The sequence below is a fragment of the Heptranchias perlo genome, chromosome 4 (genome assembly GCF_035084215.1).
Source record: "Heptranchias perlo isolate sHepPer1 chromosome 4, sHepPer1.hap1, whole genome shotgun sequence".
Taxonomy (NCBI): domain Eukaryota; kingdom Metazoa; phylum Chordata; class Chondrichthyes; order Hexanchiformes; family Hexanchidae; genus Heptranchias; species Heptranchias perlo.
The window spans coordinates 99,930,532-99,945,790 of NC_090328.1; the positions used below are offsets into that span (position 1 = coordinate 99,930,532).

Genomic DNA, 15,259 nt, shown 5'->3' on the forward strand with positions numbered 1-15,259 from the left:
AGATGTTCACGCACAGTTAAGCCGTTAACTAAATCTAGTTCATTACTCATTACTAAATCTAGTATGGCTTGCCCCCTTGTTGCCTCCAGGACATACTGCTGCAGAAAACTATCTTGGACACACTCAAGAAATTCACTACCTTTCTGACAGTTGCTAGTCTGCTTTTCCCAATCTATGTGAAGGTTAAAGTCCCCCATTAAGACCACTATGCCTTTCTTACACGCTTGTCTAATCTCTGCATTTATACAATCTGGCACTTCAGAGCTGCTGCCAGGGCTCCTGTATACAACTCCCACTATAGTCTTAGATCCTTTCCTATTTCTCAATTCAACTCATAAGGTCTCTGTTGGCTGCTTAACTCTCGTTATATCCCCCTTTATCATTGAAGTGATTTCATCTCTAATCATTAAGGCTACTCCATTTTCCTCTTCCATTTTCCCTATCTCTCCTGTGGACCTTATAACCCGGTATATTTAGTTCCCAATCCTGACCATCCTGCAGCCAAGTCTCAGTAATAGCTATCATGTCATACCCTCCAATTTGAATTTGAACCTGTAGTTCATTTAATTTATTCCTTATACTCCGTGCATTTGTAAAAAGAACTCTTAGTTGGGCCACACACCCTAGCCTGACCTTCAGCTTTGATGCTGGGTTAATCGCCTTACGCCTTCTAGTTTTTATTTTATCTGTCGTGCCTAAAGTACACTTTCTTTCCGCTGCTCTACGCTTTTCCCTTTCACTTGTTCTTGAACAACTGTTTGTACTATTTGTATTGTAAATTTCCCCTGGGTCTTCCCCTCTCTTGCTGCTCTCAAATTTACTCCCTTCTGGCTCCCTGCTCAGGTTCCCATCCCCCTGCCACTCTAGTTTAAACCTTCCCCAATAGCACTAGCAAACACCCCCGCGAGGACATTGGTCCCGGTCCTGCTCGGGTGTAACCCGTTCCGCTTGTACAGGTCCCACCTTCCCCAGAACCGGTCCCAATGTCCCAGGAATCTAAATCCCTCCCTCCTACACCATCCCTGCAGCCACGCATTCATCCTGTCTATTCTCCTGTTCCTATACTCACTAGCACGTGGCACTGGTAGTAATCCTGAGATCACTACCTTTGAAGTCCTGCTTTTTAATTTATCTCCTAACTCCTTCATTTAATTTTTAATTTATCTCCTAACTCCCAATGCGAATCTCATGTGCTCTGCATCCGTTTTACACCCGGAAAAAGGACACACAATATCAATTTCTACTCCTTCTGCTTTTTATTTACCAGAAGACTAACATTGCTAGATGGTTATCATAGAAACATAACGCAAGATACAAAATTCCTCAAAAATAGGCATTAAAGTATGTAAGTAGAGATAAATAGGGAAAGATGAAAACACACAGCTATCCCAGCAATATCTGTACAGAAACACAGATGATTTTTGATGAAACCTTTACACTTGGCATGTTAACCTGTCTTGTGACTTTACAGGTTTGCAATGCATTTTCACTATTTGCTCTCCTTTGGTCTAATTTCAGACCAGGGATCATAGCTAGTAATGGCAGTGTTTAATTTGGCTCTCTTAACTCAACCCACAAGTTTAAGAAAAATCAGTGACGAAACCCGAGACAATTTGTAGTTAAAGACTTGATCATAGACTACTGAAATAATCATAGAATCATAGAAAGGTTACAGCATAGAAGGAGGCCATTTGGCCCATCGAGTCTGTCCTGGCTCTATCCAATCCAGCTAGTCCCACTTCCCCGCTCTATTCCTGTAGCCTTGCAAATTTTTTCTTGTCAAGTACTTATCCAGTTCCCTTTCGAAAGCCATGATTGAATCTGCTTCCATCACCCCCTCGGGCAGTGCATTCCAGATCATAACCACTCGCTGTGTAAAAAAGTTTTTCCTTATGTCACCTTTGGTTCTTTTGCCAATCACTTTAAATCTATGTCCTCTGGTTCTTGAACCTTCTGCCAATGGGTACAGTTTATATCTATTCTGTCTAGACCCTTCATGATTTTGAATACCTCTATCAAATCTCCTTGCAACCTTCTCTGTTCCAAAAAGAACAACCCCAGCTTCTCCAGTCTATCCAGTCTAATTAAATTCCCTCATCCCTGGAATCATTCTAGTAAATCTTTTCTGCACCCTCTCTAAGGCCTTCACATCTTTCATAAGACTTCATAAGACTGAAATTGAAAGTTTGATCAAAGGAAATTAGAACAGGAAAGTGACCATCGGATGCACACTATTGGCCAAACCTACAGGAGTAATAGGAATAGACTCAGGGGAGGGGTGTGCATGTCTTTCTCTCTCTCAACCTCTCTCCGCCCCTCTGTTTATCTCTCTGTGACTCTCTCTTCGTCTGTCTGTCTGTTTCCCTTTGTCTCGCTCTCTTCTGTCTCCCTCTGCCTTCCTCTCTGTGTCCCTATCTCTCTGACATCTTCTGCCTATCTCTGGTCTCTGTTTGCCTGTCAGTCTCTGTCTGTCTGCCTCTCTGATTCTCTCTGTCTCTCTCTCCCTTCTGTCTGCCTGTCAACCTCTGTCTCTGGGTCTCTCTTTCTCTCTGGGTCTCTGCTTCTCTCTCCCTCTGTCTCTCTCGGACTCTCTCCCCCTCTTTCTCTCTCTCTCTCTTTCTCCCCTCTGACTCTCTCTCTCTCTCTGTTTCTCTCTCTGCCTTTCTCTCTTTCTCAAGCATTAACTGTGCTGAAACGTGCTTATGCATTTGATGCTGGAGAAGTCCAAAGCTAATCTTCATTCACTCCGTGACCTCGTCACATTGAACCCAGCTAAATTAAATCATTCCCAGGGGGTTTCACTGTGGCTTCGTGTCAAGAATCAATATGTAGGAGGCTCATGGCCTAGAATTACGAATGGTTCTCTGTACCCATTCCTCTTCGGTTAATGCCAACTCACTGCCAATCAAACGAGCAGACTCGGTACTTCTTAAGGTAGTACACTGACAAACTCCCCTCCCATATTATGAATGCTCAGGTAAGGATAAGCTCACAGTAATTAAAACAAAAACGATGAACTGCAGCTCAATGGATTGCTCAAAAATCTTATCCAGCAGAGCCAGGAAAATGGCAGTAGCAGCTGTACAAGTGGCTGTGGGTGAGGGTAAATTAGTCAGGGTTTCCACTCTTGATTGCTGTGCAGTGATTTCTGCTGGAAGTCCACGTGAGACATTGGGTAGGGATTGAGTGCAGCCGCGAGGCCCCCAGGCTCAAATAGCCCATTAACGCTCGCCCATCAAGACTCGTACATAAAATATGGTCACTTGGAAAGGTGCCTGGAACCCTCGGAACTGTACCCCAGCAAGGGGTCAAACCCATCAGAACAGGAAGGTAGGTGAGGAACAAAAATCTGAAATAAATAAATACCAAAAAAATTCTGAATTGAAAGAAAAAATGTAGAAATTCAGAAAAATTTGAACTTTATCCGCATTAGATAGTGTTGCTGCCTATCTGCTTTGGATCCAAATTGTTCAATTTCTGAGTGGATTGGAAATTCACATTTTTAAAAAAATACAACAGACGTAAATAAAAAGGCCCTAGGAGCTTCACAGAGGTATAATCAGAAATAAATCGATGCTGAGCCACTTAAGGAGGTATTAGGAGGGGTGACCAAAAGCTTGGCCAAAGAGATGGGTCATAAGGAGAGTGTTATGGGAGGAGAGGGTGTGGAGAGGTGAACAGGTTTAGAGAGGGAATTCCAGAGCATGGGTCTCAGATAGCTAAAGCCAAGGCTGCCAATGGTGGGGCCAAGCGAAGATGGATGCAAAAAAAAGTCAAAGTCGGAGGAACAGAGAATCCAGCAAGGGAGGAGGGTTGTAGGGCTGAAGAAAGTTACAGCGATAAAGGGACAAGGCCATGAAGGAATTTAAACATGAGGATGAGAATTTTAAATTGGAGTCATTGGGGGACCGGAAGCCAATGTAGGTTAGCAAGCACAGGGGTAATGGGTCAATGGAACTTTGTACTGGGTAAGATACGAGCAGCAGAGTTTTGGATGAGCTGAAGTTTTTGGAGAGTGGAAGATGGGAGGCTGGCTAGGAGAGCATTGGAATAGTCAAGTCTAGAGGTAACAAATGTGTGGATGATGGTTGCAGCAGCAGATGGCTGAGGAAGGGGCAGAGGTGGACAATGTGACGCAGGTGGAAGTAGGTGGTCTTTCTGATGGAGAAGATATGAGCTGGAAAGTCAGCTCAGGGTCGAATGGGACATCGAGGTTGCAAATAGTCTGGTTCAGCCTAAGACAGCAGCTAGAGAGGGGAATGGGATCGGTGGCAAGGGTACAGATTCGTGATGGGGACCGAAGGTGATGTTCAGTCTTCCCAATGTTTAACTGGAGGAAATTGCAACTCATCCAAGACTGTTTGTTGGATAAGCAGTCTGACAACACAGAGGCAGTGAAGGGATCAATAGATGTGGAGGAGAGGTAGAGTAGGGTATCATCAGCGTACATGTAGAAGCTGACCCCGTGTCTGCGGATGATGTCAATAAGGGACCGCATGTAGATGAAGAGGAGGAGGGAACGCTAAAGGTAATGGTGCAGGAAGATTTCTGCAAGAGCTCTGGCTATGATTGGATAGGTAAGAGTGGAACTAAGCACGGGAATTCCCACGCAGCTGGACAACAATGGAGGTGGGTGGTTGGTAAACCGTGGCAAAGGCTGCAGAGAGTTGGAGCAATAATAATGTACCACGGTACAAGTCATTTGTGACTTTGGTTAGGGCCACTTTAGTGTTGTGGCAGGGGTGAAAACCTGATTGTATTGATTCAAACTAGGAGTTGCAGGAAAGGTAAATTTGGGACACAACAGTACATTCAAGGGGGTGAATTTTAACGTTGAGCTGGGAAGAGAGCAGGAAGGGGGGTTTTCCAGATGGGAAACCCAGAAATATGGGTTTCCCGGGCATCCTTATGATTTTGAAATAAGGGCATCTTTCAATTTTTTCATTAGATTTCCCACCCGACAGCCAGCCAAATTGACAGGCTGGCTGTAGGTCGGACAACAGAGCAGCCAGGGAGTGGATGCCAGCAGGTAAGCCTTAGATCAAGGTTGGGAGGAGAGGGTCATTCATCGGGGGCTGGGGGGGTTGGTCATCGGGGCGGAGGGGATTGGTGATCAGTGGGGTCGGTGATCGGGGGGGTCGGACATGGGGGGAGGGTCTGTCATCGTGGGGGTTGGTCATCGGGTGGGGTCGGTCATTGGAGAGGGCAGTCATCAGGGGGGTCGGAGATCATGGGGGGGTCGGAGATTGTGGGAGTGTCAGAGATCGTAGGGGGGGTTCGGAGATCATGGGGGAGGGAGTAGGCCAATCGCGTGTGTGGTATCATGGCAGGTTGGGTCTGGAGCAGCTCAATAAAGGCACTTACCTGTTGATCCGGGCCTTCTCGCCTCCTCTTACGTAGTGTGAAGCAGCAGGCCTGGGAATGCGGGCCCACAGGAGTTAAAAATAAAAATGCCGTTAAAATGGAGGCCCACAGCCTCTTTAAAAGATTTCACTGACCAATCCGCCTCCTGAGAGCGGGTTGGTTGCCCACCCCCTGACCCGCCTCCATTAAAACTGGAAGTCGGGTTGGGTTTGGGTTTTACTTTTTTACCTTCCCATCCGCCCCCAACACACCCGTTCTTGGGGTTAAAATTTACCCGCAGGAGAGGAAAGATTGGAGATGGGACGGTAGGCGTCTCGTGATATGGATAGCAGTTTCAGTTATTTAAGTTTTTAAGCAATTTTCAACAGCAACAAAGCAAATATTACCTGGGTAAATGTAAACTTTAACTCCCTTTCTCTGATTGGAGGATGTGTTGTTTCTCCCCCTCCCCTTCCTTTCTCTGATTGGAGGATGTGTTGTTTCTCCCCCTCCCCTTGCTTTCTCTGATTGGAGAATCTATTGCTTCTTTGCCTCTATGAAGATACGAAAAATGCTGGACAGGAAAAGGACCCACTGGTCCATCCAGCCTGTCCCGTATAGTTGTTATGCCTTATGCACTACAATACTTACACTCTCCATGTAATCCCCTGGGAGAGGCAAAAAAAGATAACAATCTAGGACAAATTGGGGGGGGGGGAGAAATCTGGAAAATCCTCTCTAAACCATTAGGCAATCGAAAATAGTCCAGGAGACCACTCTGGCCCTGATTAACGATATCAGGTACCTACCTCCTGTATGAGGTCATCTCCACCCCATCTAGGAACAGGTTCAGTTCTCGTTTGAAGGAATTCAGTGAATCAGCGTTCACCACAAGGCCTGGCAACCTGTTTCTCTCGTCTGTTCTGATTGAATGGTCTGTTTCTCCCATTCCGCTTTCTTTCTCTGATTGAAGGATCTGTTGTTTTTTCTCTTCTTTTCTGTGACTGGGTGTACAGTGCAATGGGTGTTCGGTGCTGTGGGTGTTCGGTGCTGTGGGTGTTCGGTGCTGTGGGTGTACGGTGATGTGGGTCTACAGTGCCATGGGTCTACTGAGCCGTGGGCGTACGATGCTGTGGGTCTACGGTGCTGTGGGTGTACAGTGCTGTGGGTGTTAGGTGCTGTGGGCGTTCGGGGCTGTGGGCGTACGGTGCTGTGGATCTACGGTGCTGTGAGCATACGGTGCTGTGGGTGTTTAGTGCTGTGGGTGTACAGTGCTGTGGGTGTATGCTTTGGGCGTACGATGCTATGGGCTTACAGTGCTGTGGGTGCATGGTGCTCTGCGCGTACGATGCTCTGGGCATATGGAGCTGTGGGTGTACGGTGCAAAGGGTGTCCGGTGCTGTGGGTCTACGATACTGTGGGTGTATGGTGCAGTAGGTGTATGGTGCTGTGGATGTACGGTGCTGTCGATGTACAGTGCTGTGGGTGTACAGTGCTGTGGGTGTATGGTGGTCCGGGTGTACGATGCTCTGGGTAAACGATTCTCTAGGTGTATGGTGCTCTGGGTGTACAGTGTTGTGGGTGTACAGCACCATGGATGCATGGCACTGCGGGCCCTACACTCCTGCTGACCTGAGCGGTTAGGCTGCATTTTGTGGCACATCGGTGTAGTCGGGCACCTGTACTTGTTTAAATAAAGTTACCCCCCACTGACTCGGCATACAGCTGCAGGCCAGCAATGGAGGTCAACAGTGTGCTCCCAGCAGAATTACCAGGATTAAGACCTGAAGATTTGTGGGAATCATGTCTATATTATATTAAAAATCTTCTGCGTGGCGTGAACTTCCTGTTTACAAACTCTTACTCTCTTATTCACCTCTTCAGACTTACTGTGAGCATTGCCACGGGTGAATTATTATATACATAACACATAAAAATCTAAATAATTCTGAAAAAGGACACTTAACATTTCACATCATTCCAGGGACTGAGTGTTATAAATGCTTCTAAGTTGTCCCCGGGCTTTATCTCCAGGACCTGCACCTTGAAGTCTGCTTCATTCCTCAGTTTCCATTGTGCACCTGGCTTTTTCCTGACTGAATTGGTTCAACTAAGCAGTGGACTCTCAGAATGCTGTGCATGTGATACTGATGAACTACAACTCCCAGAATACAGCAGTCACTGTATAGGTCACACACTGATGCACTGAAACTTCTATAGTTCAGCCTCTGAGTCAGAAGGTTGTGGCTTCAAGTTTCACTCCAGAGACTTGAGCACAAAATCTAGGCTGAGACTTCAGTGCAGTACTGAGGGAGTGTTGCACTGTCGGAGGTTCTGTCGTTCGGATGCGACATTAAACCGAGGCCCCATGTGCCCTCTCAGGTGGATGTAAAAGATCCCACAGTACTTTTCGAAGAAGAGCAGGGGAGATCTCTCCGGTGTCCTGGTCAATATTTATCCCTCAACCAACAACAATGGAACAGATGATCTTATGATGATCTCATTCCTGTTTGTGGGGCCTTGCTGTGCACAAATACACTGCAAAAGTACTTCACTGTCTGTAAAGCACTTTGGGATATCCTGAGGTTGAGAAAGGTGCTGTATAAATTCAAGTCCTTTCTTTCTTTTTAAGCCTGCTAGCTTCTACCGTTGGTGAAAGAGGACAGGGTTTACAAACAGGAAGTCAAAGCAGACTCTTTGAATGGCTAATCTTGCTGTCAAACAAAGAAAAATATGTTGGTGCTCTCTGAAAACAATCCCAATTTTCTGATCGTAGATCTAGAAAAAAGTAATTCCTTCAAAAGATATTGGACTAAAAATTGCTTTCAGGCACAGAATCGACTGCAAACGCGCGCCAAAAGCCAGAGGCTAAACCAAAATTGGGCCTCGGGCCTCATCAACATATTGCCAGTGATTAGGCAGCATGTTGGTTTGATAAGGACCAATTTGGGTTTTAGCTACTTTGCTGGCAGTGACCCTCAGGTAGGTCATTGGGGGGGGGGGGGGGGGCAGAGATGATCTTACCTTTTTGTTGGCGGCTGCTGGTTAGGCCGCAGCAATCACTGGATGACCAGCACATGCTCCACTCACCCATCACCCATGCACTGTCCACTTTTGCAGAGGGCACCTCTAAACAGGCATTAGGCCCCTCATCTGCATATACAAAGGACCTAACCCATGTTTAAGGCGGCCACCCAGGAAGACTGAATATTGTTTGAGGCCAATATGGCATCGGACACATTCCAGGAATTCTTGGGGAGCGGGGCATAGCCCCGCAATATTGGTCATTTTTGGCTCTGTTTTACACCAGGAAAATGGGCAAAATGGGCAAAATTTCTAAGCCATTGCATTTATACATTGCCTTATTGTGGCTTTAGGACATTCCAAAGCGCTTTACAATCAATGAATTGCTTTTGAAGTACAGTCACTGTTGTTATGTAGGCAAACATGGCAGCCAATTTGCACACAGCAAGGTCCCCCAGCAAAAATAATAGTAGTGTTGGTTGAGGAAGGAATGTTTGCCAGGACATCAGAAGAACTCCCTGCTCATCTTCAAATGGTGCCATGGGATCTTTTATAACCACCTCAATGGGCTGACAGGGCCTCAGTTAAACATTTCATTCAAAATGCAGCACTCTCAATAATGCTACATTCTCTTAGAACCGAAATATCAGCCTGGATTATGGGGGTGAATTTCCACAGGGATTCTCTCACTCGTTGGCCATAACTTTGATGGAAGAGCCGCTGGAACACTGGGAAAATGGTGCTTATGTAATTTTTCCGGGGTTTCCGCAGCTCTTCCATTGAAGTTACGGCAGTCAAACGGAATTCTTACACTACGTAAGAACGTAAGAAATAGGAGCAGGAGTAGGCCACACGACCCCTCAAGCCTGCTCCGCCAGTCAATCAGATCATGGTTGATCTTCGACCTCAACTCCATTTTCCCGCCCGATTCCCATATCCCTTGATTCCCCTAGAGTCCAAAAATCTATCGATCTCAGCCTTGAATACATTCAATGATTCAGCATCCACTGCCCTCTGCGGTAGAGAATTCCAAAGATTCACAACCTTCTGTGAAAAGAAATTCCTCCTCATCTCAGTCTTGAATGGCTGACCTCTTATCCTGCAACTATGCCCCTGTGCTGTAAGAATAGATTTTCCTGGGCTTACCACCCAAATAGTGCCTGAAAAGTAGGTACTGTGCACAGAAAAAAATCGGTGCTAATCGTTTGCCCCCATTCTATGCCTGAACGGCACTACCCCTGATCTTCCCCTAAGGCCTGAAGAGGGTGCAGCATATAAATTATATGAAAGTAAATGTCAGAGAGCTTTGTGCATAGACTTCTTCTAGTAGCCCCAGGTGTAGATCAGGGCAAACTCTCCCGCCCCATAAAAACCTGGCACTGCAGCTCTCTGAGTGCAGTTTAGACGCCCACCCCCTCGTCTTTTGCGAGGTGGCTTATTTGGAGGCCGCTGAAGAGCAACAACCACAAGGCCCCTTGACAGCTGCTGAAGTTATTCCCCTGGCCCTTTCCTGAGGAACAAACACCAGTTTCCCTAACACAGAGCAAGAATCCCCACCTCCCCTTGACCGTACAATTTCTCTGACCCACCTTGAATAAAAAGATGCTCCCCAGTCAAACCTCCACCCGCACTATCATTCTACACACTATCATTCCTTGTCTAGCTACATTAAAAATACACAAGTAGAACACTGATAACCTTGGCTCTTGCCTCGAAGTCAGAAGGTTGTGGGTACAAGCCTGACTCCAGAGACTTAAGAACATAATCAACGCAGTACTGATAGAGTGCTGCTCTGTCACAGGTGCCGTCTTTCGGATGAGATATTAAATCTCTCAGGTGGACGTAAAAGATCCCACGGCACTAATCGAAGAAGAGCAGGGGAGTTCTCCCTGGTGTCCAGGCCAATATTTATCCCTCAACCAACATCACTAAAACAGATTATCTGGCTATTTATCTCATTACTGTTTGTGGAGACCTTGCTGTACACAAATTGGCTGCCGTGTTTCCCTACATTACAACAGTGACTACACTTCAAACGTACTTTACTGGCTGTGAAGCGCTTTGGTCGTCCTGAGGTTGTTAAAAGTGCTATATAAATGCAAGTCTTTTTTTTTCTTTTTATCATCAAGAATGAAAGAAAATATTAAAATGGACGTAAACTCCTGATTTAATCTTTTGAGCTGATCATAGTACCACACTTTATTTGGGTGCATGTTGAAACTACTCACAAAATCAGTTACAAAAATAGTTTTAGTTCGATAAAACGATACCACACAAACATTTTGACCCGCACTGAACGGGCCAGCGACAGGCTACCAATCCACATTTAGCAATGATTGATTTTATCTACAAGGTCATTAAAGAAAAAAAAATCAGGAAAGTACGAACATAGCATGCAACTCAGGCTGTAAACGTGCATCCGCAGGCAGTTACTGTGAGGGTCCCCAGACGCTGAGACATAAAGAGACTGAAAAATAAAAACAGGAAATGCTAGAAATACGGAGCAGGCTCGACAGCGACCCTGTAAAGAGAAAAGACAGGTTAAGGTTTCAGGGCGCGACCCTGCATCGGCACTCATTTTAATTCAGATTTACAGCTTTATTTTGTTTTTTGACCAGTTAATGAAAAACACTGATCAGAATCTTCAACTTTAGTCCAGTTGCAAGCAACTGTCTGAATGAATGTGCATTGTAATTTATTTTAACACAGCATTTTGATTTAAATCAGGCAGGTTGCACAAATGAAACTATGGGAGTAATTTTGACTTTGTGCGATAGTGTAAAACCAGTGATAACGAATCAGCAGCCCATTTTACATCTCTCCCGATTAGATGTAAAACGGGCTGCCGATTTGCTATCATCCATTTTACACAAAGTCAAGATGACCCCCATATAAGAAATGTCTAATGCAAATCAAGCTCGTTTTCTTTTGACTTTGGCGAATATTTTAAGACTGATTAAAGCTGAGGGATGTCATGGGCGGGAAACTGAACTATTGTCACCCAAAGTCACCAACAGGGATTCCCCAGGGAGCTTTACCACATCCAGATGCAGTGTAAAGCTCCCTTGATTTTAACTCAACAAAGTGCCAAAACCCGGAAATCAGAAGTGCCCTACTGAACAAGTGGGACATTTTCTTTCCGAGACCAACCCTGCCAGTGGTCTCTTTAAGTGATATCCCTAATGTACTGCCCAAATATGGGCAGATTTTTCCTCAGACTCACTCTCAGCAGGAAGTGAGTAGGCTGCGACTCAGATAAGACCCTTACTATTGGTAAAGAGACAGAAAGGGCTTTCGTTCTATTCATCGGAGCTGAACTGGAGCCCCAGATTTCAGAGTTGAGAGGTCAGTGCGGTAACCCACTAAACTGCCCATGACCCTTTGTACTTTAATAATCTGGCACGGAACTGAGTGATTAAACAAGCAAAACAAGCTCTCTCATCGTAAAGGAGTCACAAGGAACATTCCGTCTTATTTATGGAGGTAGCATTTACACAATGAATGTGGCCCAGGCAACTGGCATGACACATTCTCCTCCTGTCACGAGCTCGAATGAAAAAGTTTTGCTGTCATCAGTGCCTGGGTGGATATATACCCAAGTGCCTCATGAGGTCAGTCTTTAACTCCCCATTGTGTGTGCCACAGTGCCCAAAATGGCAGATTCTGCAAAGGCCACTCGGCCTGAACTGTCACCAAAATACATCTTTAAAAAAATTGGAGAGAAAAAGACCCTGTTAAATATATATGTCTCCGTGCTGCCGATGTGTAACTAACCTAACTGATGGCTACGAGGGCAAGGGGATTTATTCAAAACCAGCGGCCCCCTCCATCCCTCTATGCCTCCTTTTCCTCTTTCCTTGCCACACAGAACGGCCTTTGTGATACATGTGTTGTTCAATCAAATGACATTACATTACATTGGCATCTTCGGTCGGTCGGTCAGTATAAATGCAGTATAAAGAAGCAGCTGATAACAGATTGGGTAAGCAGGTGCTGGGAGCATGCTAAGAAATACAAACGTGTTGCTAAACCCAGAGAAAAAGGAATCTACTCTTAGTAAAACAGTTATATCCTTCACTACCCTACAAATCATGCTCATCATCTATACAATTGCACTGTAGGTTATTGCTTAATCCCCATCTTTTAGAACAAGTTTTTTTTATAAACAATAGCACTGGCCACAAATGCTTAATACAGTATAATGATTGTCCTGTTCTCTCCATGACACAATACAAGCTGCATTTTCGTACAATTCACCCCTAATAATATCAGCACGTAGTTTTGACATAAAACCAAAGATGCTCAAAGAATACGACGTTCACTACGATAATAAAAAGGAACCATTGGCATAGAACTTGCGCCTTGCGTCTGGAACACATGCAGAACACGTTCTCCGCTCGTGAGGCAAATCACGTTTCGTGAGGTCGCGAGGAGCTCCTCAATTACTCTCAGAAGAACCACCTGAAAGCTTCCCCTCCACCAGGGACGATTAACCTCTGCAAAAGGGAAAGGAAGGAAACGTTAGATTAATAATAATTGAAAATAGAAAAAAAAAACTACCAACGCTGAAGTTGCTTTTTTCATATCTTTAAGCTCTTCCCTTGGAGAATAGTGTGAAGTAGTGGAAAGATTTGCAGGCTAATTAACAGTCTGACAGGCCACGACATAGCTATAACCATTTTGTACCCGCCGATAGGATGGTTTGAATATATGGCGGGAGGGTTTTATGGGCTCCCACAACCCATACGATGGGGGGGAGCCACCCAACATGAGTATCCCACTGGATGTCAACCCAAAATTCAGAGGCGGAGCTCCGGTCTTCACTCACCGGGACTGTCTGGAGCAGGTTTTTTACCTCTGCACCTTCTAACTCAGAGGCAGGCGTGCTACCACTGAGCCAAAGGCTCGCTTTGAATCCTGAAGTCTGAAGTAAAAAGCAAAAAATCATAAGTGAAAATATTCAACTGGAGGAGGGCTAATTTCAGTAAGTTAAAAAGGGATCTGGCCCAGGTGAATTGGAATCAAAGATTGGCAGGTAAAACAGTAAATGAGCAATGTGAGGCCTTCAAAGAGGAGATAGTTCAGGTACAGACTCGACACATTCCCACTTGAGGGAAAGGAAGGGCATCCAAAGCTAGAGCTCCCTGGATGACTAAAGATATAGAGATTAAAATGCAACAGAAAAAGGAGGCTTATGATAAATGTCGGGTTCATAATTTGGTAGGGAACCAAGCTGAATACAGAAAGTACAATTAGGGACCAAAAAGGAGATCCTCTTATGGAGGCAGAGGGCGTGGCTGAGGTACTAAATGAGTATTTTGCATCTATCTTCACTAAAGAAGAAGATGCTGCCAGTGTCACAGTAAAGGAGGAGGTAATAGAGAAATTGGATAGGATAAAAATAGATAAAGAGGAGGTACTTAAAAGGTTGGCTGCGCTCAAAGTAGAAAAGTCACCCGGTCCAGATGGGATGCATCCTAGGTTACAGAGGGAAGTTAGGGTGGAAATTGCGGAGGCTCTGACCATAATCTTCCAATCCTTCTTAGCTATAGAAGTGGTGTCAGAGGACTGAATGATTGCAAAAGTTACACCCCTGTTCAAAAAAGGAGAGAGGGATAAACCTTGCAATTACAGGCCAGTCAGCCTAACATTGGTGGTGAGAAAACTTTTAGAGATATTAATCAGAGACAAAATTAATTGACACTTGAAAAAATATGGGTTAATAAATGAAAGCCAGCACGAATTTGTTAAAGGCAAATCATGTTTGACAACTTGATTGAGTTCTTTGGTGAAGTAACAGAGAGGGTTGATGAGGGTAGTAGGGTTGATGGTGTGTATATGGACTTTCAAAAGGTGTTTGATAAAGTACCACATCATAGATTTGTTAGCAAAATTGAAGTCCATGGGTTTAAAGGGGCAGCAACTGCGTGGATACGTAATTGACAGAAAGCAGTGATAGTGCTGAATGGTTGTTTTTCAGACTGGAGGGAAGTATACAGTGGTGTCCCCCAGCCGTCGGTATAAGGACCATTGCTCTTTTTGATATATATTAATGAACTGGACTTGGGTATACAGAGCATAATTTCAAAGTTTGCAGTTGACACGAGACTCAAAAATGTAGTAGACAATCGGGAGGATAGTTACAGACTTCAGGAGGACATAGACAGACTGGTGAAATGGGCAGACACATGGCAGATAAATTTAACGCAGTGAAATGTGAAGTGATTCATTTTGGTAGGAAGAATGAGGAGAGGCAATATAAACGAAATGGTATAATTTTAAAAGGGGTGCAGGAACAGAGAGACCTGGGGGCGTACATACACAAGTCTTTGAAGGTGGCAGGACAAGTTGAGAAGGCTGTTAGAAAGGCATTCGGGATCCTTGGTTTGATAAATAGACGCATTGGCCTGGATTTTTACTCTGAGCTCTGGAGAGAGGGGCGAGGGTGTGTGGGGGGGGGGGGGTGGATTTCCCGACGAGAAACCAGGAAGTATGGGTTTCCCGGACGTCATGCTGATTTTGACTTCAGGACGTCTTTAAAATTTTTTCAGCAGATTTCCCGCCTGACAGCCAGCCAGATTGACAGACTAGCTGCCTGTCAGACGGGAAAGCATCAGGGAGCGGATGCCATGTAACTTGGAAATTGGGGGGGGGGGGGGGGCGGCGCGGGAGGCTGGGGCCAGACATCGGGGATATTTTGGGGGGAGACATCGGGAGGTGGGGGGGGGGCGGGTTGGTCATCATAGAGAGGGTCAGAGACATCAGAGGGTTGCACATCATGGGGGGGATCGGAGACATTGGGGGGTCGGATATGGGGGGCGGGCAGCCAGTCACATGTGTGCGATCGCGGCAGGTAAGCTTGTTCAGCCTGGAGGAAACACTCCTGCTCCTC

The 15,259-nt window shown here is 45.4% G+C and overlaps 1 protein-coding gene across 2 annotated transcripts in view; it reads right to left on the reverse strand.

Annotated features, from left to right (window-relative positions):
* Positions 1 to 10,533: 10,533 nt before the first annotated feature.
* LOC137321150 (CXXC-type zinc finger protein 4-like) overlaps positions 10,534 to 15,259 on the reverse strand; it is a 55,056-nt gene continuing 50,330 nt past the window's right edge. For both annotated transcript variants that reach the window (XM_067983398.1, XM_067983397.1), the window contains one exon: positions 10,534 to 12,863. In XM_067983398.1, coding sequence (XP_067839499.1) covers positions 12,816 to 12,863 — 48 coding nt within the window. In that variant the 3' untranslated portion in view covers positions 10,534 to 12,815. The remainder of the gene's footprint in view (positions 12,864 to 15,259) is intronic.